General features: G+C 36.9%; 5 protein-coding genes and 1 long non-coding RNA gene across 9 annotated transcripts; 3 read left to right on the forward strand and 3 right to left on the reverse strand.

The window, feature by feature from the left end:
* The first annotated feature begins 441 nt into the window (after positions 1-441).
* On the forward strand, positions 442-2660 carry LOC135167760 (pyrimidodiazepine synthase-like). Its single transcript, XM_064131282.1, has 5 exons — positions 442-694; positions 775-880; positions 1528-1771; positions 1879-2100; positions 2401-2660. The coding sequence occupies exons 1-5, from the start codon at positions 670-672 to the stop codon at positions 2533-2535; spliced, it is 732 nt and encodes a 243-aa protein (XP_063987352.1). The 5' UTR covers positions 442-669; the 3' UTR covers positions 2536-2660.
* Positions 2661-2825: 165 nt separating this feature from the next.
* LOC135167532 (DNA (cytosine-5)-methyltransferase 3B-like) lies at positions 2826-8299 on the reverse strand. Its single transcript, XM_064130817.1, has 14 exons — positions 8092-8299; positions 7596-8025; positions 7239-7438; positions 6639-6966; positions 6130-6564; positions 5842-5972; positions 5722-5769; positions 5578-5642; positions 5203-5456; positions 4890-5126; positions 4660-4798; positions 4047-4252; positions 3041-3961; positions 2826-2965 (listed from the first exon to the last, which is right to left on the reverse strand). Exons 2-13 carry the CDS (start codon positions 7810-7812, stop codon positions 3729-3731), a joined length of 2493 nt encoding a protein of 830 aa, XP_063986887.1. The 5' UTR covers positions 7813-8025; positions 8092-8299; the 3' UTR covers positions 2826-2965; positions 3041-3728.
* Positions 8300-8583: 284 nt separating this feature from the next.
* Positions 8584-16967, reverse strand: LOC135167515 (glycosyltransferase 25 family member). Of its 4 annotated transcripts, none has more exons than XM_064130793.1 (8): positions 16827-16967; positions 16100-16528; positions 15615-15843; positions 15000-15342; positions 14410-14719; positions 9774-9848; positions 9528-9713; positions 8584-9258 (listed from the first exon to the last, which is right to left on the reverse strand). In XM_064130793.1, the coding sequence occupies exons 2-8, from the start codon at positions 16282-16284 to the stop codon at positions 8886-8888; spliced, it is 1701 nt and encodes a 566-aa protein (XP_063986863.1). In that variant the 5' UTR covers positions 16285-16528; positions 16827-16967; the 3' UTR covers positions 8584-8885. The 4 variants fall into 4 exon arrangements, with proteins under 4 accessions (XP_063986863.1, XP_063986862.1, XP_063986861.1 ...); XM_064130792.1 differs by having other exon boundaries at positions 16100-16560; positions 16827-16950; XM_064130791.1 differs by having other exon boundaries at positions 16806-16944.
* LOC135167518 (beta-2 adrenergic receptor-like) lies at positions 9709-14391 on the forward strand. Its single transcript, XM_064130797.1, has 6 exons — positions 9709-10293; positions 11429-11984; positions 12349-12490; positions 12584-12697; positions 12767-13012; positions 13471-14391. Exons 2-6 carry the CDS (start codon positions 11666-11668, stop codon positions 13895-13897), a joined length of 1248 nt encoding a protein of 415 aa, XP_063986867.1. The 5' UTR covers positions 9709-10293; positions 11429-11665; the 3' UTR covers positions 13898-14391.
* Positions 16968-17345: 378 nt separating the features above from the next.
* LOC135167516 (RING finger and SPRY domain-containing protein 1-like) lies at positions 17346-20568 on the forward strand. Its single transcript, XM_064130794.1, has 6 exons — positions 17346-17565; positions 17743-17908; positions 18046-18436; positions 18649-19126; positions 19252-19512; positions 19625-20568. Exons 1-6 carry the CDS (start codon positions 17348-17350, stop codon positions 19710-19712), a joined length of 1602 nt encoding a protein of 533 aa, XP_063986864.1. The 5' UTR covers positions 17346-17347; the 3' UTR covers positions 19713-20568.
* On the reverse strand, positions 20395-21018 carry LOC135167524 (uncharacterized). The gene is made up of 2 exons (XR_010299871.1): positions 20797-21018; positions 20395-20712 (listed from the first exon to the last, which is right to left on the reverse strand). It is a non-coding gene; the product is annotated as an uncharacterized LOC135167524 (long non-coding RNA).
* Between the last annotated feature and the right edge of the window lie 6 nt (positions 21019-21024).

Consider the following 21024-nt stretch of genomic DNA (forward strand, 5'->3'; position numbering starts at 1 on the left):
CCTCTCGGAGGGTTACGATAAGATCGTAACAAATATCGTTGAAAAACTCACCAATGGAGACGAAAAAACGTTCAATAATTTCGAGGAATTCTTGAGCTTCGCTCGATGAATATGAATATTCAAAATTAATTATTATTTTTTCTCAGTTTCTGAGATTTATAAAATTTTACAAAGGATGTCTCGAAAAATTGAACCACCTATGAAAAATTTATCATAAAATCGACTGAATTCTTTGAATATTTTATTCCTAACCCGACTACCCTTAAAGGAGAGCTGCGGCCGCCTACATATGGGGTCACACTACTGTCGCAGACGAAGAATTCATTTTTCCTTATCTACTGAAGACGACCTCCGTCGATAAAGACGTTTCCAAGCGTATCCATCACCAACCGACATGGAGTGACACGATCTCTACACTTCCGACCATCTGGAATCCAAGTGCCATTGATGATCGAAGCTCATTGGCACGTTCGCAAGGTCACAATATTCAACGATAGAAAGTAGACGTTGAACCGCTACAGTTCAGCAAGAAAGACTAATCATTTAGTATATCATCAGAGAGTTTTTTCATATTTGAGTCATAATTAGTTGGACAGGTTTCCCTACAACTTCTACGTACAGCTGCCGACGTTTCGACCTCTTGCAGCATATAATAAACAAGTTTGCATTATGAATTCATCACATCTGACAAAGGGTGAGCCCTTATTTTGTAAATCTCCATCGACACAAATCTGATAATTTAATTATATGATTCACACCTATTTACGTGTTTAGGCAGTGAAGCCCCTCCCCTTCAGCCTGGCAAATTACGTCTCTACAGTATGAGATTCTGCCCTTATGCTCAAAGGGTTCATTTGGTGTTGGATCAAAAAAAAATTCCGTAAGTGGAACTGGTTATTCATAATTTTTATTTCTGCTGTGGGTACAAGAATGAAATTTTAAGACAAAAAATGGAAATATATTCAAAGCTGCCTTTGATAATTCTTATCAACAGCCTAATGGTCAGATTTTTAGCTACGAATTCTAATGGATTAACGACAATCTTTCCAAGAAGTAATGACTAAAAAACCTCAGCTGCCAAATTCATTTAGACATTTACATAACGATAACTCGAGGGAAATAATTTTTTATTGTTTAATACCACTCTAACTGATTTGAAATCAAAATTAGAGGATCCACAAGTCAGACAAACATATGGGTTTCATTTGGAAAAGAAGATTAATTTTTCGCTTTAATTTAACTAACACAATTGACAGTTTTATTACCGGGATGTTTAGATTTTGAAATTGTTGTAATATTTGTCAGTCGACGTTAGTCCTTCTAACTGACTTTGTTCAATTTTATGCATTAAAATTTCGTTCTTCATTTTATTGAACGTTTCAATCTAATCCTATAACTAATCTAGTCCTGCTAGGTCCTCATGAACAAAGATATTAATAAATTAATGCAATAAACAAAGGGCTTATGCTTCCAGTCCTCATAAAAAAATGACTGTGAAGTTTTAATGAAAAAACGTGTCCACCGCAGGTACGATGTAGTTTTTATCAATCTGGGTGACAAACCTGACTGGTACCTGGAGAAAAACCCCCTGGGGAAAGTCCCCTCCATCGAGTTACCAACCGGTGATATTTTATTCGAAAGCCTGCTAATCACTGATTACCTCAATGAGGCTCATGCACAGAGTAATCTCTACCCTGATGATCCCCTGCTTAAAGCCAAGGACAAGTTACTGATTGAGAGGTTCAACAGTGTCATATCATTGATGTATAAGGTACTTCAAAATATTTCAGTACACGGTTACTGATTGGGAATACAATGTAAAATTTCAATTCACTTTAATTTTCAAGTTATTAATTCCATCGTTTCATTACCTTCCAGCTGTACCTGGAGCCATCTGTTGATCGAGAATTATTCGAGGAGGCCTTGAAAGGATTAGAAATATTCGATAGAGAATTGGGAAAGAGGGGAACACCATTTTTCGGTGGGAACAAGCCCGGGATGTTGGACTTGATGATCTGGCCCTGGTGTGAGAGAGCTGATCTCATCAGAATACTCCGGGGCGAGCAGTATGCCATTCCACGTGAACGCTTCCTCAGACTGGTTGGCTCATTATAATTCTGACTTAATTAATTCACGACTTGAATATTTACAAAACGTAAAATTTATAGCAAATATCCTTACATTTTCGTAAGAAATTCGTGAAATGTTTTGAGGACATTCTCTCGAAATTAATTATTTCATGGATTACAACACACAATCACAGGCTGATTTAACATTTCAAACGGAGTAATAATTGGAAAATCGGATAGAATATTCAGTAAAAAAATATATAGAATTTAGAATTATGTCAAGCAGACGTTTCCTTACAAAATTAACACTTTTCCTATTCTCAAATTTCAGCTTCAATGGAAATCTGCAATGAAGGACGATCCGAGTGTCAAAATCAGCTACTTGGAGCCAGAAATCCACGCAAAATATATGAGAAGTCGTCTGGCAGGAAGTCCACAGTATGACATGCTCGTTGAGAAAAAATGACTACAGGAAGTGAAACACTAAGAACATTTATATTGTCAAGAGATTATGAAGAAAATACTAAACTTTATTGAATACTCAAAGTGGATATAATCCAAGAATATAAATATTGGTCCCTGTTTACTTTACCCTCATGATCGTTCAATGATTTGTACATAATTAATCATCACCTTGTATTGGTAATAAGGAGATACAGTCCATAGAATAAAAAACAGGCAAAGGCCAGTGCTGCAGCCACCATAAAAGATTTAGTATTTTGTTTCCTGAGACGAAGCAGTTGCTCTTGATTTTTTTTCAGAACCCCCTTCACTAGCTCCAGCTCACGTTCCAGTCTTTCTCGACTCTCAGTCGTTAAAAGTCGAGTTTCCAACTTCCTTTCGATCACGTCGACCCTGTGCAAGGAGTCCTTCAGACTGTCCTCCACTTGTTGAATCTATCAGAAAAAAATAATATGAGTTATTGTTATTCGAGGACGGATTATTGTCAATGTTTTTATTGATTTTCTCACCTCTGTCATGATTGTGCAACGTTTCAGTGTCTGGTGATTGGAGGTACTAGTGTCCTTCATTTTTTTAAATGAGCTCGTGAATTTCATGCAATGTGACACTTTGTGTCAGAAATTGAAATTAGATCATTGAAAATACCGTTGGATTGATGCAAAGAGGATGGGTTAAAGCAGAGGCTCAGTTCTGGGGGTTCTGGGAGTTCGACTGACATCAGCAGTAAAGTAGTACTTAACCCCAGAACAGAGAAGGCGCCACAGGAACATCCTGGGAACCTGGCTGAGTCGGTAACTCCTCAGTAGTAGTTCAGACGGATTTTGTGGGTATAAATTTGTATGAAGTTATTCAAGAGGCGACAAAAAACTGGTCTGTAAATAGCCGAGAGGTGATTGGTTTTTGAAAAATAAACTAATTCTGCTGTTTGTACTAGGTTTGTACCCATTTGTACTGAGCCTAAATTTTTTTGTTAGTTTCTCAGTTATTGTTAAATAAATAATATGCATCATAAGCTCTGTATGCGACGGATGGAACCTGCAGCACACCTGCAAGCATAGTGGAGCCCTGAGAATACCAATGACCCTTATTTTTTTTAATGATTTTCACTTGAATATCAGACACTCGTTCAGCTTTGGAACACTCGTTTTTAATTAAATTTTTTTCATCAGTTCAGAAAGCAATGAATTTTCACTTTATTCAGATTGATAGATTAGGATCGTCATTCAATACAAAATAATTTCTCAAGGGCTTTAAAATCTCGCAAATAGTTCTCACACACCAAGCTTGACCTATCAATTTCTGTCGCTTGGTTGCGCTTAGATTCTTCACGTCGGTGTAATGTCGTGGTAATCCAAAGATTTCCTCCAATTCCGTTGTCCACAGACAATCGTATGCTTCATCCATTATGACTGGCTTCATGGCCCTCGAGCCTGAAATAAACCCTCAAACAATAAAGCTATTAAAAAAAATCATAACAGTGAGAAGTGCACAGTCAATCATCACCGGAAGACTTACCCTGTTTCAAGGACTTTAATTGCGTAGTTACAGTACGAATTTTTTTGACTAAAGCATGTCGATTGAGGTTCGGTATCAGGACATCTTGAAGATCGATGCCCGAAGGGGTGTAATGAGCCAAGGGGATGTTCGTCCAGTAATAACGCGGTCTGTGCTGAGGGGAAAATTCTGCAGAGTCGATGAGATCAGGTTCGCACCCCAACTTCCTAAAACCATCGAAGAAATTCGCTAATATGGACTTATAATTTACTTATCTGTTAATTATTTGTGGTGTGCACTTAGGTTTTGATTACATCTACATTTTTTCTCATGAGTATTAAGATATCTTTCGTAATAGATCAACAATTTATGTCTATAAATAGTTCTGGTCTGTTAATAGGTCTGTTTGAACATTTATCTCGTCCTTTTATCCGACAAATGGTCGAGAGGAAGATCAATAAAATGGAAAAAGACTTGTCCATCCCTATTTCCCTAAAAAATCTATATCTTAGAAAAAAGTGATTATGAATTCGTGCTTCTGACAAATCCACACAAACAATGATTTCAACGCTTCTCTCCGAATGCAAGGAATAAATTATCTATCATCAGAATGATTATTTAATCATATAATTACGTATTTATCTCCTTCTTGTACTCATCCGGCATCGACGCAACATTTTCGTACAACCAGAACAGATTTCTGTCATCTCCCTTCGCAATTAGATTTTTAATTCGACAGTATTCGAAGAAAAGAATTCCCGTACCCCTAGGATCTTGAAAAAACAAAATATTTTGTTAATATCAATCACGAAATGGCAAAATATCTCGCATCATGGAAGCAGCACAACAATTTGACAAAAATACCGTGCAGTCCTCGACGTTTTGGATTGACCAAACTTAAATCATTGCAGGGCGAACCTCCGATCAGCAAATCAATAGGCAGTAATTCATTCAAGATCTCCACGGTGATATTCCTGACGTCTCCCAAACGTGTTACTGTCGTACCGAAGTGAACTTTGCTCACTGTTTCGGCATCTGGATCTACTTCACTGGCGAAATAAGCCTCGACTTCGAAGCCGAGACGTTGCAGTCCCAATAGACCTTCCAATTACGTCAATCAATTACATTTCATTCTCTGTTATCAGTCAGATTAATGAGAATTAAATTGAAAATGTACCAGTGCTGATGCCATCGAATAGAGATAAAACTCGAATCCTCTTCTTCGGTTTTTCATAATATTGAAGGTAGTGGGAAACAGGATAACGATTAATGGAGAACATTCTCTGAATTTTAATCTTCCAGTCGGCTCTGGGTTTTATCGGTGAATTGGATAATTCTCTGCAGAGAATACAACTCCACAGTTGATTTTTAAGGATTCCATCATAAGAAGTAGGAGCGATTAAATACTTCAAACAGGCAGTGCAGTATGCTCTGTAAAGTTGTTAATTATTTTCCGTTCCACTTCGGAATTTACCTCCAAATATGTTAGGGCTTTGTCGGGTTACTTTTGGATATTTTTTGAATAATTAAAGGTTTAATATTCAATATTTACCTGCAGCATTCGCTATTATCACATACGATTACTGTATCCGAAATAGTGCAGATAGCACAGAAGAACTGAAAACACATATCACAGTTTGGAATTTTGTCTTTTTTGCAATTACAAAACAAAATTGACGTCGGAAGAGGAACTTACACATTTTCCATCATCATCATAGGCAAATACTGTTGATTTGTGATGGATCTGTGAGAAAATTTATGAAAAATACGATATCTAGTCCAGTAAGAATATATGTCCCGTCTTGTTGACACTTACCAAACAATTTGCACATAACAATGCGTCGAAAAATGGATGTTCATGCATCTTTCCTTTCCTCACCTCTAGACACATGATGCAAACCGATTTTTGAATGTCTGCAGAGTCCGAACTAATTGCACATGATATCCCTGAAAATACGTAGCATATTATTGGTCGTAAACTATAATTGCAAAGGTTTTTGCTCTTGACGACACAAGAAATTAGAAAATTTCTGCAAAATTTTACTTTAAAATCGATAAAAACGTCTTCCCCTTGTCGTCTCTCAAGATTTGATAGTTCGCTTACCAGAATTTTGAAGTTTATGCTCTCGAACAGCTGCATCGCTACTTTTACTAATGTGATTCAGCAATTCCATCTGAATTTTCGACGAGTATTTAGTATTCTCGCTGTTCAAATGATTCCGCAATCGATGAGTTGATTCAATGGCCCCATCACTGTCTCGACATTGGCCGAACCAATTAAAAACATCGTTCATACTCCAGTTATCTGTTTGACAGCCAAATAAGGTACAATAGTCCTTGCAAGCCTCCAAAATTCCTCGCTTGTAGACTTCTCTCTTCGAGTCCCTTATATTGTCCTCAAATTTTTTAATCCCCAAATCGAATTTCATGAAATCTTTGTAATTAACTTGGGATAACGTATAATCTCCATACCACATTACCCATTGGAATTCCACCTTTGGTTCCTTCATTGCACAGTCTCGGAAATCAACGATCATTGCTTAAATAAAAAATTGATAAATCAAACGATTCGGAAAATTAGTCCGGCTATTTTTGTAATAACTTTCGTCTTACCCGGCCACCAAATTTGCCCCGGAATCTTCGCCCACACGATAAACCCAATTTTTTGATACTTAACATGTAAATGATTCGGATTCTCTCGCCTGAGGGGTTTGTCAGGGTGCTGGTGGTGTTTTTTAACAGAGCTTTTGCGGTCCACTGGAGGTATTACCTTCATTGGTTGTGAATGGGCTCCTCTGAACGTGTCTAAATATTCTATCACTCGAGATGGATACGGGTAGAACTTCAAATGCTCCTTATAATTTGTCAAAGTCACGAAATAATTTTCTATCCACACACTGTAAGGCTCTTTAAAAGCGCATCCTATTCGATTTCCGAGAATCTGCAAATTTATCGAATTAATTCAGGTTCAGATTGACTTAAGCATTCGCTAATGAGGGCCCGAAACGTAATTTAGATGTTCCTGAAGGGTTCTTCGATTAAGTCAAACTATCCTCTCATGATCAGTAACAGCGATGCTAATGAGAGGAGAAAATGTTATTTATAACACGGTTTAATAATGGAACTATTTTCGTTCATCACTTGTTGGGGAAAAGAAACGGAAAAATTATTTTGAAACGTTATGTTGGGATGCAGCTCAACACTTTGAAATACCTCCATAATTTCCATAAACACATTATCGAAAGCTTTCATTTTATTCATGATTGTCATCAATCGTTCTTTGGCACCATTACAGAATATAATCACTTGGGATGTCCTCTTTAGCTGAGACACTTTTGAATCGATCAACCAAAAAACCCATACTTTCTTGGGATTTCCAATATTTTTCAAGTCTTCAGAGGATACCACTAATGCTAAAAGCGTGGAATTAATATTAATGTATTAATGAATCATTAATTACTAATGATTAGCAAATAACTCTTATCATTCAATTATTTATGAATTAATTGATTGTTTGAATTATTGAATTTTTTTTCGTTAAAATCGGCTCAATAAAAAATGGATTGTTACCTGGCCACCATCCCCTGCAGTATCCCCATATCAATGTTCCCGCTGATAAATTGTCTTTTTCATCGAATCGCTCTGCATTCTTCAGCAAATTTCGCGTCACCAGTCCATCCACACCCTCAATGCATATGATATCGTCCCCTTTATCGCCATGTTCGTCCAACCACGCTTGAGTTTTACGACTTCTTCGACTATTACTCACTCCCTGAGGAATTTCCATGGCTTTTCCTTCTTATTCGTAGAAACTGAACATTAATTGTCTGTTCATATCTTTCCGAAAATAAATTTCGATACGATGGTGGAAGATAATCGGATATGGTACCACCGACACATGACAAAAATGGAGCGCACACAGGCCCTAATCCTGGGAGTTGACAATGAAAAGGTGGAGCAATTCACATAACTATAACGGCCATAATAGACCGCAAATGCACTACAGAAAATTAAAAAAAAAATTAAACCGCATTAAAATGAAAGTTCATTATGTGGGAATTCTTACCGTGATCTGTCCCATTTATTTAATTACAATAGGGTTCTTCAAATAAGGGAGAAAACCGATAAATCTTTGAGGAAAAATTAAAAATTGGAGGATTAATTAAACCTGAGAGGTTCATGGATTTAGTTAATAATTGAAAAATATGACACTTTCATTTTTTGCGGAAACACTTTTGATGATCATGCGAACTTGGGACTAATCACATATGTGCCCTGTGCGACATCCCGACAAATAGTGACGAATCTGCGCTGAGGAGAATTGTGTCGCAACCAGTGATGGTGGGCCTGACGAGGGGACATGTGACAATGGGGACTGGAAAAGCGGAATGGGTCCTGTTCCTTTTTTTTTGTATTCAGTTGACAAAATCTCGAATTCAATAGCTATCCTTACGTGAAGGTATCTCCGGCGGTGAATTGTAGGATCTTTCCATCTGTCGAATGTAGAGGTGATCAAAGTTTGCGCCATATAAAGCGACAAAAATAAAAACTCATATCATTCAGTGATTTATGCACAGCTGGATTTATTCAATGCAATCACAACTCTTCCATTTGCAATATAAAAATGATTATTAAACAAATATAAAATTTCTTCATATCAAATATACTTTGGCAGTTGCTAAATGTTGTCATTAAAATAATTCTATGTATAAAAATTAGTCTTCTCTTATAATATAACAAAATGGCATAAAATCTGATGGCACGAGTTCCTCGAATATCGGATTCCCCCGAGGCTCCTCCCCATTAACCCGGGGCCTCTTTTGTCCTTCTCCCCACTATCGAAATTTCGGCAATGCCCTCTTACAATTCGTTCTTTCTCACTGTAATTTTATCGGCTGCGATGATATTTGAATTTTCCGTATCACTGATGTAACCAGACTCGCCGGTATAATGTGTGGGATAAACTAATAATGGCGCCGTCGACAAGGCAATTAAATTTCGCCTCGGGAAGTATCCTTTCCAGTTCGCTCGTGGGTGTTTGTCGAAGAGAATGGGGAGATATTCATCCACTGGGACGAGAGAATTTAGCGGCTTAGAGTCCAGTAGTTTCTGCGCTCCTGTGTGAGACAAGATGTAGCCTAAGGTCCAATAACTGTAGCCAGCGTGAACGAGATACTTGGAACCTTTGACGTAAGGTTCATCCTCCTCCTGCATGCGCTTACGCCCTAAATAGCTGTGATAATAGCAATTGAAATTACTCATTTTTTTAATCAGATGCGGGCAGGAGATGAGGGATGGGGCAAAATAGGCCCAGCGGGGGCCATAATTGAATCATCCCTCATTTCTTCTCAGGAGAAATTTCGAGTATTTAAAATGATTCGATCTTAAAACGAATTTCAATCCAAAATCCAGAGTATTTTCTTGTTGTTTGATTTTCAAAAAAAATACCATTATTCAGATTTGACACTGAAGGGGATAGTCAATAATAGTTAATTATCTTACACTAAGTCCCACTCCAGGTGTAAATTCTTCAACTCCCCCATAACAACGTTGATCTTATTTCGAAAGTAAGGTTCAAAACGAACGTCATCTTCCAGCACCATAACTTGTTTATAATTATCATCGATCATTCTTTTCCAGATGATGTAGTGACTGAGGAAGCATCCGATTTCTCCCATCTTCATGGGCCTGAAAAGTGCAAGAGAAGGAAGATATAATTTAAATCCTAGTGACAGGTGACCAAATTACCTTTTGTGATAAGGATCAGCATACTGCGGCATCATTTTGATCCCCCAATCCATCAGAACAGTCTCGTTCAATTTCCTGCAAGGGAAGCACACCATGTGAAGCTATCTAAGCGAACGAAAAAACTATTATGTTTAAGGGGTGACAACTCATCAACCGCCCTCTTAAGCTATTCAGAAGAAATATCAGTGCGCTGCAAACACCCTGACAATAAAATCTGGAAGGATGAATTGAGAGATTTAGCATAGAACTCCGCTGGATAATTCATGACCTCCATTACTGTGGTCTATGATCATGGATTCGGTGCCCAAAAATACTACTTTCTTCGGCACTCACACAACCGTGTGGCCTACTCTGTCTCTCTCTCTCATCCCCTTCCAAAACAAACCCTCACCCTTCCCTTCATCCCCACCCTCTTTCAACCCTCCTTTAGGGCACTGTCACGCGCAACTTTACCACATGGAATTTTCAGCTCATTTCGAAATTGCAGTGCGTCAAAGAAGGATAACACAACCGGAATCGGGTAAGTGCGATACATTTTTTCAATTCCCTCAATTTTTTGCAATTTTCATAAATAATCATAACATATTTATTTATTTCAGTTCATGATGAGTAATAAAATAGTTTTTACAATTTGATAGAAACAACTTTGAATTGAACTGTTAAACTTGTCAGCTTATTTATTAGAGAAAATTTGGGAAAAAAAATATTTGACATCATTCAAAAATATTTTGAATGGAGTGATGACTTTTTTTTACATTAGCTATTTGCGAATAAATAAATGAAATTGATTGAGACGGTGGTGATCTTCATATAAGTGCAACGTCGCGTTTTTTGCAACTATTTTATCATACTGTCATCGAGTCTAAAGAAATTTGTTGAAAAATCTTGAAAAAGTTTCCGAAGTCAAAATTCTACTCCTACCATATTGAACTTGAACAATCAGATCCCTTTGTTTTTTTTTCATTACGGCCTAGTGACCCCGGGTGCGATCATTCTCATCAAGACAACCATAATAATGCGTTTCCCCCTTAGAGATAACTTGTTTTCTTTGGGAGTTCAATCACTTCGCTCACCAAAATCCAATCTCAACTCAATGTGATAGCAGTTAGTGATGAAAAATGATTGATGCTCATTCCAAACGTCTTTACTACGCAATTGATTTATGTTCACGATTGGTGAGAAACGAATTCTAATGCGCACTGCAGGATGAGAAATATTCCTTAATCCATAATCATAAAGGATTCCGAACCCCTCCATTAGATTTTCTGCGGAACTTATTTCATAAAGCAAAAATGCAGATGATAACTTCAGCTATTCTTCCCCCTCTGGTCTCGCTTCATCTGGTGTAGTATCGGTCCTATCTCATCGGGGGATGATTGAGTGGAGTTTTCAAAATCGAGATCGATCCCTTTCCAACTCCCTACAATTCGCCTGTGATGAACATGTCGAACTTATAAATCAGTATTCTTTTCCTCTACCTCCACTCAATTTTCTTCTCCAATAAACTAAAACTTTTCTTCTTGAAGTAAAAACTGTTTTACTAATTTAAAGTCAATTTATTTTGCTTGAAAATTTAAAATAATTACGAAAATGTCTTTGTCACCCGTGTCACATCTTATTCTCCATAAATTCAAAAATGTTTTTTATATTTTCAGGCAAATCTGTCCCTTGGAATCGGCTCCAAACAGCTTCATATGCAAGAAAACTTCATAATGATCACCGATTTACGAAGAAGCGATGAAACTATTGATGTCAGTCGTACGACTCAAGATGAACATTAACAATAACAGGCAGTTCGATGAAAAAAATCTTAAATACGCCGGATTCAACGATTTCAGTTATCGATGGAAGCATCAGCTTGGAATAATTACGATTAGTCAATCAGGCGGACCATGAGTACCGATAATACCACAAACCTGCTCTCGATGAGAGAGAACACCATGGAACACTCCAATGCCTCTAAAATCGATGTTCATTCAATAAGAGATCTGTACTTTTATGGAACCCTGCCACTAATATTCTTCTGCATCATCTCAATAGTTGTTAATATTAAAATATTAGTATGCGTCTACTGGATCAGAAAACCACTAAGTCCCACTTTAAAGATCAGTGTCAGTCTTGCGGGTGCTGACGCCTTTTCCAGTGCAGCTCTTGGGGGAGGACTCGTGGGGAATAGCTTCATTCCTATAGGACTCGGCTTGGAATTTCCAGGTACGAAAATCAGAACTTTCAAACCAACAAAGTTGAACTTAAAGGACTAAAGGTATAAGTCCTGACTTAATCTCATTTTTTCCTGGTGAGATTCATGTCGAAACCCCTAGACACGTGTGTAAATAAATAATAAGGGTGCAACCTGACTAGCAACACTATCACCATAATTATTATAATTATAATTGCGTCATAATTTTTAACACTATTTCTTCTCGGTCTACAAGACTGTGCTGTCATTCCATTAGATTGTCTTTATACTTATACGCGTTGTTTCAATTCTGACATAATTTAAATCCCTTTAAATGAATTATAATGAAACCAAAAGTCGTCTAACTCCTAATATTTCAACTTATATTTTCCAAAGGTGCAGCGTGCTTTCTATTAGGCTTGGAGGTAATTAGGATCGGAGCCCTCATTATCACCCTCGGGCATTTGTTCATGCTTGCCATCAACCATTATTTGGGAATTCTTCGACCACTTCATTACGCATCGATTATGACTCATAGGTATGTTGAACTCTACGCAACATACCTAATAATAATAATTTTCTTCCGAATGTTTTGTCATATCTTCATTGGTGTCCTACAATTTAATTACAGAATGATAACTCTCCTCATAATTGTGCTGTGGACACTTCCCCTGTGCTTCTTCATGACTTATTTCAATCTCATGAAGAACGAAGGTTTTCAATCACCAGGATGTCAAGACAATACGTAAGATGATATTGGATTCTTCAATGTGCAGTATAGCATGCACTACTGAGTGGACACTTTCATTTACAGATTTCTCAGGAAAGAGAAATTTCGAGTAATGTTCAGCAGTCTGTTCTTTGGACCATTTGTAATCATGGTCTGCATCTACGCTCATATTTTTCATATTGTACGTGAACATCAAGCGTTAAGATTACGGTTCAGTCGAGGTGGTCTATCGGTTCACAAATCAGGGAGTGATGAAAAGGATCAACATGTTTATCACCGACTTGTGAAAAATGTGAAAGCTATTCACACGACTTTGTTCATTCTCGGCAAGTATCTACATGTCAAAAAATAAGATTTTCCTTTGCCTTTGAATAGAAGTTTGGTGTTCATTCACATGTTTCAATTTTTTGTGTCAGGGAAACTAATCTAATCTCAGACAAAAATTCTGAAAATCTAATTTTCGCGGTCTAATCAGTAATTAACGATACGGAGGGAAGATGAAGAAGAGGAGGAGAAGGACAATCTCATGAAGATAATTATCGTCTTGAGTCACTACTTTCACTGCTAACATATTATGCGCATTTATGTTTATGACTGTCATACTTTCAAATTAATTATCCCCACAGAACATTTTTTGCCCTCAGTAGACTGCGGTCAAAATTTCATGTTTCTGATGGACTAATAGGGTATTAATTCACAAGGGTATCAAGGATCCCTGTTCTTATCATTTCATCACGAGCTGTGCTGATGAACCATTTAATATACTTCGTTTATGAATTTTAAGGAAGTTTCGTGGTGGGGTGGATGCCAGCAACGTTTCTCTTCGTCCTCGTCTGTGACGATTGCCTCGTTAAATCCAACTGGATAACCGGATATTCGAAGTTCATTATATTCAATGCAGCGAATTGTCTACTAATCCTGAGAACTATCGTCAATCCTATAATTTACGCAGCCCGGATGCATGAGATCCAGGCAGCTACGGAACGCATGCACTCGTCATTTCGCGGATTATTAGGAGTTAGGACTATCCCAGGGGAGAGAAACTCTATTGCACTTCAGAGTAGTGAGGCGGCATTCAGTCGACGAGCATCAGCCACAAGATTTGGCGATCAAAGCGGTTGTCAGGTGGCCATTGACAATAACAGGTATGCACAAAACAAATATCTGTACACTTACGCTGGCCCTGACCGCCAAAGGGATCATACCACTGTTTAAAATATGTCAAATCAATTTCATCAATCGGAAGGACCAAAATAACTCAAGCAGAAACATTAATAGTCTATTCGTTATTTGTGATAATGTTATTTGTGTGAAAAACTTTGAAGGGAAGTACTACAAATTAATAAGACTTGACCGAGAATATTATGTTATTTAATTGTCAGCACTTGATGTCAGTGTGAAAAGGAAACTTGTCTGAATTTTATGTTAATCCCTTTTTTGAATCCTAATTTCCTTGAATGAACTCCTTTTTCACCCTTTGTTCCACATTCACTACCTGATTATATATTTTAATTGAAAGAGCTTGGTCTCACGTCCCCTGCTACGAAAGTATGATTCCTGAATTGAAATGAATATCTTCCATTGGACTATGACGTATAATTGAACCAAATATATTTTTCCAATGAAAGGTTCATAAATAAATGACCAAGCCCTTGTATAAAACTTGTGTACGAATTTATGTGTATACAACTCGTGATGTAAAAAGAATAAATGTAAATAATACTTACCGACCGTCCACTGCAACGAGTGTTTCTGCCTCGATCCCTAGCTCATCAAAGCATCTCTCCATTCGCAAGCGTCTCTCCGTACGTCTCTCTAGATTTATCATGAAGATGTGGCTCATTCCGAGGGTATCTTTCCTTGGATACTTTGTGTATTTCTGCAGTTTCGGGGACAATGGAATTTCCAGCTGATATCCCAATATTTCCAATTTTAAATTTGTCAACTGCTCAAGGTCTGCTTCGAGGGAATCTCCCGACTCCAATGGAACCATGACGTATCCGTAAATTTCATCGTTACAGACGTAAAGAGAGATTCCTGGAATATTTAAAGGTTTCAATTATGTTTTGATATTGGACAGGAAAAAATTCCGAAGGGGTAGAATGTGTTGTAAATAAATATCTTTACATTAAAAAAATATACCTTCGTAATGGAATTTTTTAGTGCCAAAATTTTTAATGGAAATTCCAATTCATCTCTTTTGTAATGAGTCTAATCTCAGTTGAAGAATTAATTTTTAATTCAGGGATATTGTCGAAAAGTAAAATGAAATCGCGTTAAATAATTACAGAAATGAGTAATTAGGGGTTGCTCTTACCAGATGAATTAGCACCGAGAGCAAAAGCTATAATATCATCATCAGGACCCGCATAATTTTCGATGATCCTTGGATCATAGCTGAGTTGATCACTCTCTTTCCTCCCAAGATCTATCAGCACAGCACTATGAACCATGGGAACATCATGACAACCCTGTTCCACACGATTCACTATTGGTTTATATCTGTCAGTTCTCTCGTAATAATAATCCTGGGTCATTCCTGCCCAAAAATTACTGTACAGCCCATCTGATTTCAAAAGAGGAGCCACGACACTCTTCTCTTTATCAATTAACAGATTCAAAGTATTGGGATTCGTCAAAAAAATGTCAGCATCCAGCATCTGAAATAAAATATAAAGGTCAGAGAGAAAGTAATAGCAACGATTGAATACTGTTTTTTTTCTATTATTTACGTTAAATATATTGTAATTATCTAGATAGTCACACAGCACTTGGTTACATATTGACAAGATTAAACATTAAACAAATCACAAACCCTGTGAACCTAAATAATCAGTAAAACGCTATAAAATAAAAATGAAAGTAAGGTTCTTTTCATTCATCTCCAAAATCACTTGACAATTTCGGGTAACGGTGGAGGTTATTGACTTACAAAAATATAATCAGCCCATGACTCTCGTGCATAATTCAATGCTTCCTGTCGTAAACTGATGACGTGAGAAAATCGATCATTGGACCAGTCAGCTGTTCCTTTCTCATCATTAAACCCATGGGATTCTTCGTTCAACTTCGCATTAACAGAATGATAATGTTTTCCTTCTTCGTTCAACCATTCCGTGAGGATTTCTACTGAGTTATCTATATTGTTATCACTTCGAATCCTGCAACAATAAATACAAACAATGAATGAAGAACCAATTGTTTTTTGCGGTTGTATCTCTCCTTCCGCCCTTCAATAAGATAATACAATATTTCCGAAAATGTATAAATAAATCGACCCATTACTGTTATTGTCTTCATTTATGACAAAAGGGGCAGGTTTTAAAAATTACATTCTTAGACATTTTAAAAGAGAATGAATGGAAATTTAAAAAATTCCAAGGATTCCATTGAAAAGCAAAAAATTCAATCTCTTACCACAAACTAATCCTCTCCTTCGTATAATTCAAATTCCCAAAGAGGCTAAGAAAATAGGGCAGAGTGTGAGCTTTATTCCTCACTAGCACAGCAACTAAAACCGTGGGCCGTTTGAGATTGCAATAACAAACGTCACCGGCCCACAGGACAATTATCAGAAATGTCACACTCCTCAGAGTCCACATCCTCAGTGATTTTTTCACCAGCTACAAAATTCCCATGAAAAAAACTCCACGCCGATAGACCAATGGACCGGAAATTTGAATAAATCTCCAGATGATACTCATATGGTTATTTCATCAGTATGAGTGCGTGAAACCCCCTCGGACTGCTATCGCCTTTCAAAATATTCACTGGATGCAACAGCGTAGCAAACACAGCTGATCACTACTACGAAAAATACAATCTCCTTATCGACCATCGGTCATTCTGTAAATCAATCTTTCATTCTTATTTTTTTTCTGTAAACAAAATATTTCGTCATCGCTTAATTTTTTTTATGATTTCATTCATTGAACTTTAGATTTACGACATCCATTAATCGGTATCGAACTCGTATTCAAGGTTAATGGAATATCGATGGTTTTTTTATTTTCAACATTTTGTGGAAACGAGTTGAGTGGATTGATTAGAAATTGAAAAGGTGGTAGATACGCTCATCTCAATTATCGCAGAGTGTAAATGTTTGATACACATATAAACGTACGTGGGATTCTGTATCACGTACATAGGGTTACATATGTTGTTATAAACATCTAGAAATCATGGAATCCGTAAAAGTGTTACGCTGAGACAGAGACTGTCTCTCTTCTCTGTTGAATAAGTTTTAATTAAGAACAAGAAAAACGTCAGTGTTGGGGAAAAAGTGGCGAAACGTCCAGAATTTCGTTACTCATGCATTCGTGATGATGGCTACGAGCTCCATCGGTTGACAACATAACCTAAAAATAAATGGAGTCAATTGGAGTCTTTAATAAAATTCTTTTACGACAGAAACTGATAAGATAAATTGACTGTGAGTCACGGGTGTACTGACACTCATAACCATTTGTGCGATTTGATAGTTTTTTTATCAACAGTGCTTTCGAGTTTTGACTGAGGCACGAAGGAAGCATCAAGTGTTTCTGTGATTCATCGTAAACAAATGGAAATTCGGATTTGAGATAAATTTGTACTTTTATTGGATAAATTTACATGGGGAAAGTGGCTGCATGGAAAATCACTAGATGATACTCACAAAAACCGGACATGGGCAACTGTTTGTGTAAAGACAGTGCTGATGAACCACAGGTTGATTGCATCAGGAATCATGTAGAAGTGGAGACTGCTGTTGTACCTGGGAATCATTGTCGTCCTGGGAGCGTTGAGGGAACTGATCTCACTCCCTGTTTTAAATTGCCTACCTCATCTAATATTGATAGACTGGTGTGGGAGGTACTTGGATTCGTTGGAGGACTCGTTGACAAGTAAGAAAATCAGTCCAGCATGAGTTTCATTGAGGCTAGAGAGAGTTGAATTTCCATAAATTTTCACATTATTTCAAAAGTCACGTGAGAGGAAAGTAGTAGATATCTACGAAATGATCTATAGCTTTTGTAGCACAAGAGTTTCCTCCAATTGATTAATTTATACTGATTTTTTAGCGACCAAGAGCAACCAGAAGCGATGCTCAAGCTCCATACGATAGCAGATAAAGAGGAAGGATGGATTCAAGTCGTGAGTTCGATGGTTAACGTCATTCCCATGAACAGTCCTCTGGGTCCATCACTCATCACTCTTCTGATTGATGACTTCCCTTTACCTTCGAAGGTAATTAATAACCTCATTTGCCCCTTCAATTTTCACTCAGCTAATGTATCAGCTGATTGACTGAGTACCAAAGCCATTTGAAATCGAATACCTCATATGGTATTTCTAAATGATATGGTATTTCTGTTGCTTCACAGGATTCACTCTTAAAGCTATCACAAATGTTCCAACTCTCCCAGAACACTGAAAAGATCCAAACGAGTGTGAACCAGCAAAGAAACATCTGTGTAGTTCTAGAATGCATTGCAGAAAAACTGGCAGGACCCAGTAGCATCGCTGTACTGTCCAACGTAATACTGGAATACCTTGTTTCAAACCTCAGGGAAGATATCGAACCTTACGTTATTCTATACTCACTGATTGCACTGGAGAAATTTGCACAAACAAGTGAGAATAAATTAACAATACAAAAGAGACTTATGGCTGAGAAAGAACACCCATTATTAATATTGGAGACGTGGGCGACTGAAACTAATTATGCTAAACGTCAAGTAGGCTTTTCCGCACAATGGAGTCTGGATAATTTATGTAAGTATTTGATTGAGTTTATTTTTCCATTGGACTTAGAATACCCTAATAAAATTATTCAAATGCTCCCAAGACAGAAATAGACCTGTCGAAAAGCTTAACATGCGAATTCTTTTATCAATATCGCGCCGTGTTCTCCACAAGTTAGGTCCCTAAATCACGGTTCCTCAATTGACAGCGAATTCATCACATTTATTTGCTTAAATTTTCAGTTTTGATAGAATCAAGAAAATATTCCCATGACACAGTTGACTTAACTGGTATAAATGTGATGTTAAATGCAAAGGATGTAAGCGAGTACCTGAAAATATCGCCGAATGGTCTTGAAGCACGCTGTGATGCAAACTCTTTTGAAAGTGTTAGATGTACATTTCAAGTGGATAGCGGTGTTTGGTATTACGAAACATTGATAATGACGACTGGTGTCATGCAAATTGGATGGGCAACAAAAAACAGCACATTTCTGAATCACGATGGCTACGGAATTGGCGACGATGAGTACTCAGTGTCGTGTGATGGATGTCGTCGAGCGATTTGGCACAATGCCAGAAGTGAATCGTACAATGATCGAGCACCCTGGAAGGTTGGTGATGTGCTCGGGTGTTTACTGGATTTAGATAAATTAGAAATCATATTCTCCATCAACGGTGTACCACTCAAACCCTGTGTAGACGTTTTCAAAACCGCCAGGTACTTAATCAATGATTCTCCTTAATTATCAATGATATAATTCATTATCAGCGAGTCATGTTAATTGTTTTGAACAATTGCAGTCGATTTAAATATTAATGTAACATGTCGTTTTGACTTTCAAGGTCTGGATTTTTTGCTGGTGCCAGTTTCATGTCATTTCAACAGTGTCTTTTCAATTTTGGAAATGTCCCTTTCAAGTATCCACCCACTGATCGTCAATTCGAGAGATTGAATGATCATGCAACGCTCAATCCGGAGGATAAGATTGTTCTGCCTCGGCACATTTATTTTGATCGTCTAAGAAAGTTGAGTGTGAGGGAGGACTCTTGTACGTTGTGTTATGATCAGAAAGCCTCTGCGAGGCTGTTACCATGTGATCACAGGTAAAGTAATCAAGGATAATAGTAAAATCGGAAGAGAGGAAGGAGACGAATCCAAAATAAGAAAAACCCAAGTTTTCATTGGCCAATACAGTTTTTTTCATTCAATTTTCAGGGGCTTCTGTCAAACATGCCCAATGCAACTCATCGAGTGTCCAATGTGCAGAGCAAAAATCAAGGAAATCGCTTTGGACACCGCGTGACTTTAGTTGTTATGGCTAGCACTCAACAATCGATTCAAATCAATTGACATCCTTAGAATGCAAATATTTTTTTAAGCAGTTACTTCATCTATTCTAATCATAAACGATACTCAAACAGAATTTAAACATAGTAAGAAGCAGTATTTCTTATAAAATTCAGGAATATTTAGAAAGAAAACGAAAGTGAAGGTGACTGAGCTTAAAGATGCATTATGAACAGTATTGTTCAGAGGACTGAGAGTGCATTAGGTAACATTGAGTAAATGGTTGAAAGAAATACAAAGGATAATATCAACTAATCCTGTGCATTTATTCTGATACTCTATTCGTTATTACATTAATACCTTTCGGGGAGGTAAAAATTGAATTTTGAAAAAGGCGATGAAACAAATTATGTGTACATATGATATGTGTATATAAAGATAATTAACGTTTTATCTGCTGCTTACTCCATCTCATTATATTCCTGCTCGTTGTCCGTTCCTTTCACGAACGAAAATTTTAATTTTTTGAAAAACAAACTTCCTACTAGAAAATTCTACAATAAATTAATTGAGATACGTTCCATCCTCTTAGTAGAGGATGACCAGTATTTTCTATAGCTAGGAAACAATCCTATTTTTTCTGATTTTTGCATCAGCTTGCTTCGGAGCTACATGAATTATATTAGTTAAACAATGAATCAGCAATAAAGATATAGTAAAATTAATTGCTGTTTTTAATAAAATTAAATAAACGAGGAATTATGCATTATAGAAGGAGAAAAAATGTACAAACTGACTATTCGAGCATAAATTTCTAATTTATTATGAAGAATAACTGTATTATGTGAAATATAATCAATTTTTCAATTCTTTTCGTGATTGTTAAATAAATATATACCTTTATTCTTGACAAAGTACTCATTTTTTACTCTAAAATATTAACGAGACCTATCTATTTCTTCTGCGAACTCCCATAAGTCAAACTGAGATTATGTGTATCCGCATGAACTCAAAATCTAAAAATACTCATAAAAATTTACATGATATATTTTTTTTTGTCCATGTAAGTGGTTGAAATGATAAATCAGTTAAAAACGCACTTTCATAAATCTTTCCTCACTTGTCGAATCACCCGAAAGTGGCCTCCGCCCCGCAAACAAAATTTGTCAAATGTCTTCCTTTGTTTAGCAGTCATTTTATGTTTTATTTAATGATTCACGTTTTTATTGCAAACTTTTGAAATTTCCTCGAACGATAAATCGTCGCAGCATTTGAAAATGAGGCCAAAGATATGTGAATTTTTCGTGAAATTGTCGCAAGAGGTCAGA

This window comes from Diachasmimorpha longicaudata, chromosome 11 (assembly GCF_034640455.1).
Source record: "Diachasmimorpha longicaudata isolate KC_UGA_2023 chromosome 11, iyDiaLong2, whole genome shotgun sequence".
In the NCBI taxonomy this organism is placed as follows: Eukaryota; Metazoa; Arthropoda; class Insecta; order Hymenoptera; family Braconidae; genus Diachasmimorpha; species Diachasmimorpha longicaudata.

Bases quoted from the DNA above. Each gene is read 5' to 3' on its own strand.
- LOC135167760 (XM_064131282.1), top strand. From the start codon at position 670: ATGAATTCATCACATCTGACAAAGG. The intron at 695-774 runs GTGAGCCCTTAT...TTACGTGTTTAG, and splicing joins TTCATCACATCTGACAAAGG to GCAGTGAAGCCCCTCCCCTT. The intron at 1,772-1,878 runs GTACTTCAAAAT...ATTACCTTCCAG, and splicing joins TCATATCATTGATGTATAAG to CTGTACCTGGAGCCATCTGT.
- LOC135167532 (XM_064130817.1), bottom strand. From the start codon at position 7,812: ATGGAAATTCCTCAGGGAGTGAGTAATAGTCGAAGAAGTCGTAAAACT. The intron at 5,127-5,202 runs GTACATTTTCAA...CGTAATTGGAAG, and splicing joins ATTCGATGGCATCAGCACTG to GTCTATTGGGACTGCAACGT. The intron at 3,962-4,046 runs GTAAGTCTTCCG...GGTTTATTTCAG, and splicing joins ATTAAAGTCCTTGAAACAGG to GCTCGAGGGCCATGAAGCCA.
- LOC135167518 (XM_064130797.1), top strand. From the start codon at position 11,666: ATGAGTACCGATAATACCACAAACCTGCTCTCGATGAGAGAGAACACC. The intron at 11,985-12,348 runs GTACGAAAATCA...TATTTTCCAAAG, and splicing joins ACTCGGCTTGGAATTTCCAG to GTGCAGCGTGCTTTCTATTA. The intron at 12,491-12,583 runs GTATGTTGAACT...ATTTAATTACAG, and splicing joins GCATCGATTATGACTCATAG to AATGATAACTCTCCTCATAA.
- LOC135167515 (XM_064130793.1), bottom strand. From the start codon at position 16,284: ATGTGGACTCTGAGGAGTGTGACATTTCTGATAATTGTCCTGTGGGCC. The intron at 14,720-14,999 runs GTAAGAGCAACC...TAAATATTCCAG, and splicing joins TCTCGGTGCTAATTCATCTG to GAATCTCTCTTTACGTCTGT. The intron at 9,259-9,527 runs GTAAGATAATTA...CTATTATCACAG, and splicing joins CACCTGGAGTGGGACTTAGT to CTATTTAGGGCGTAAGCGCA.
- LOC135167516 (XM_064130794.1), top strand. From the start codon at position 17,348: ATGGGCAACTGTTTGTGTAAAGACAGTGCTGATGAACCACAGGTTGAT. The intron at 17,566-17,742 runs GTAAGAAAATCA...CTGATTTTTTAG, and splicing joins GTTGGAGGACTCGTTGACAA to CGACCAAGAGCAACCAGAAG. The intron at 19,127-19,251 runs GTACTTAATCAA...TTGACTTTCAAG, and splicing joins GACGTTTTCAAAACCGCCAG to GTCTGGATTTTTTGCTGGTG.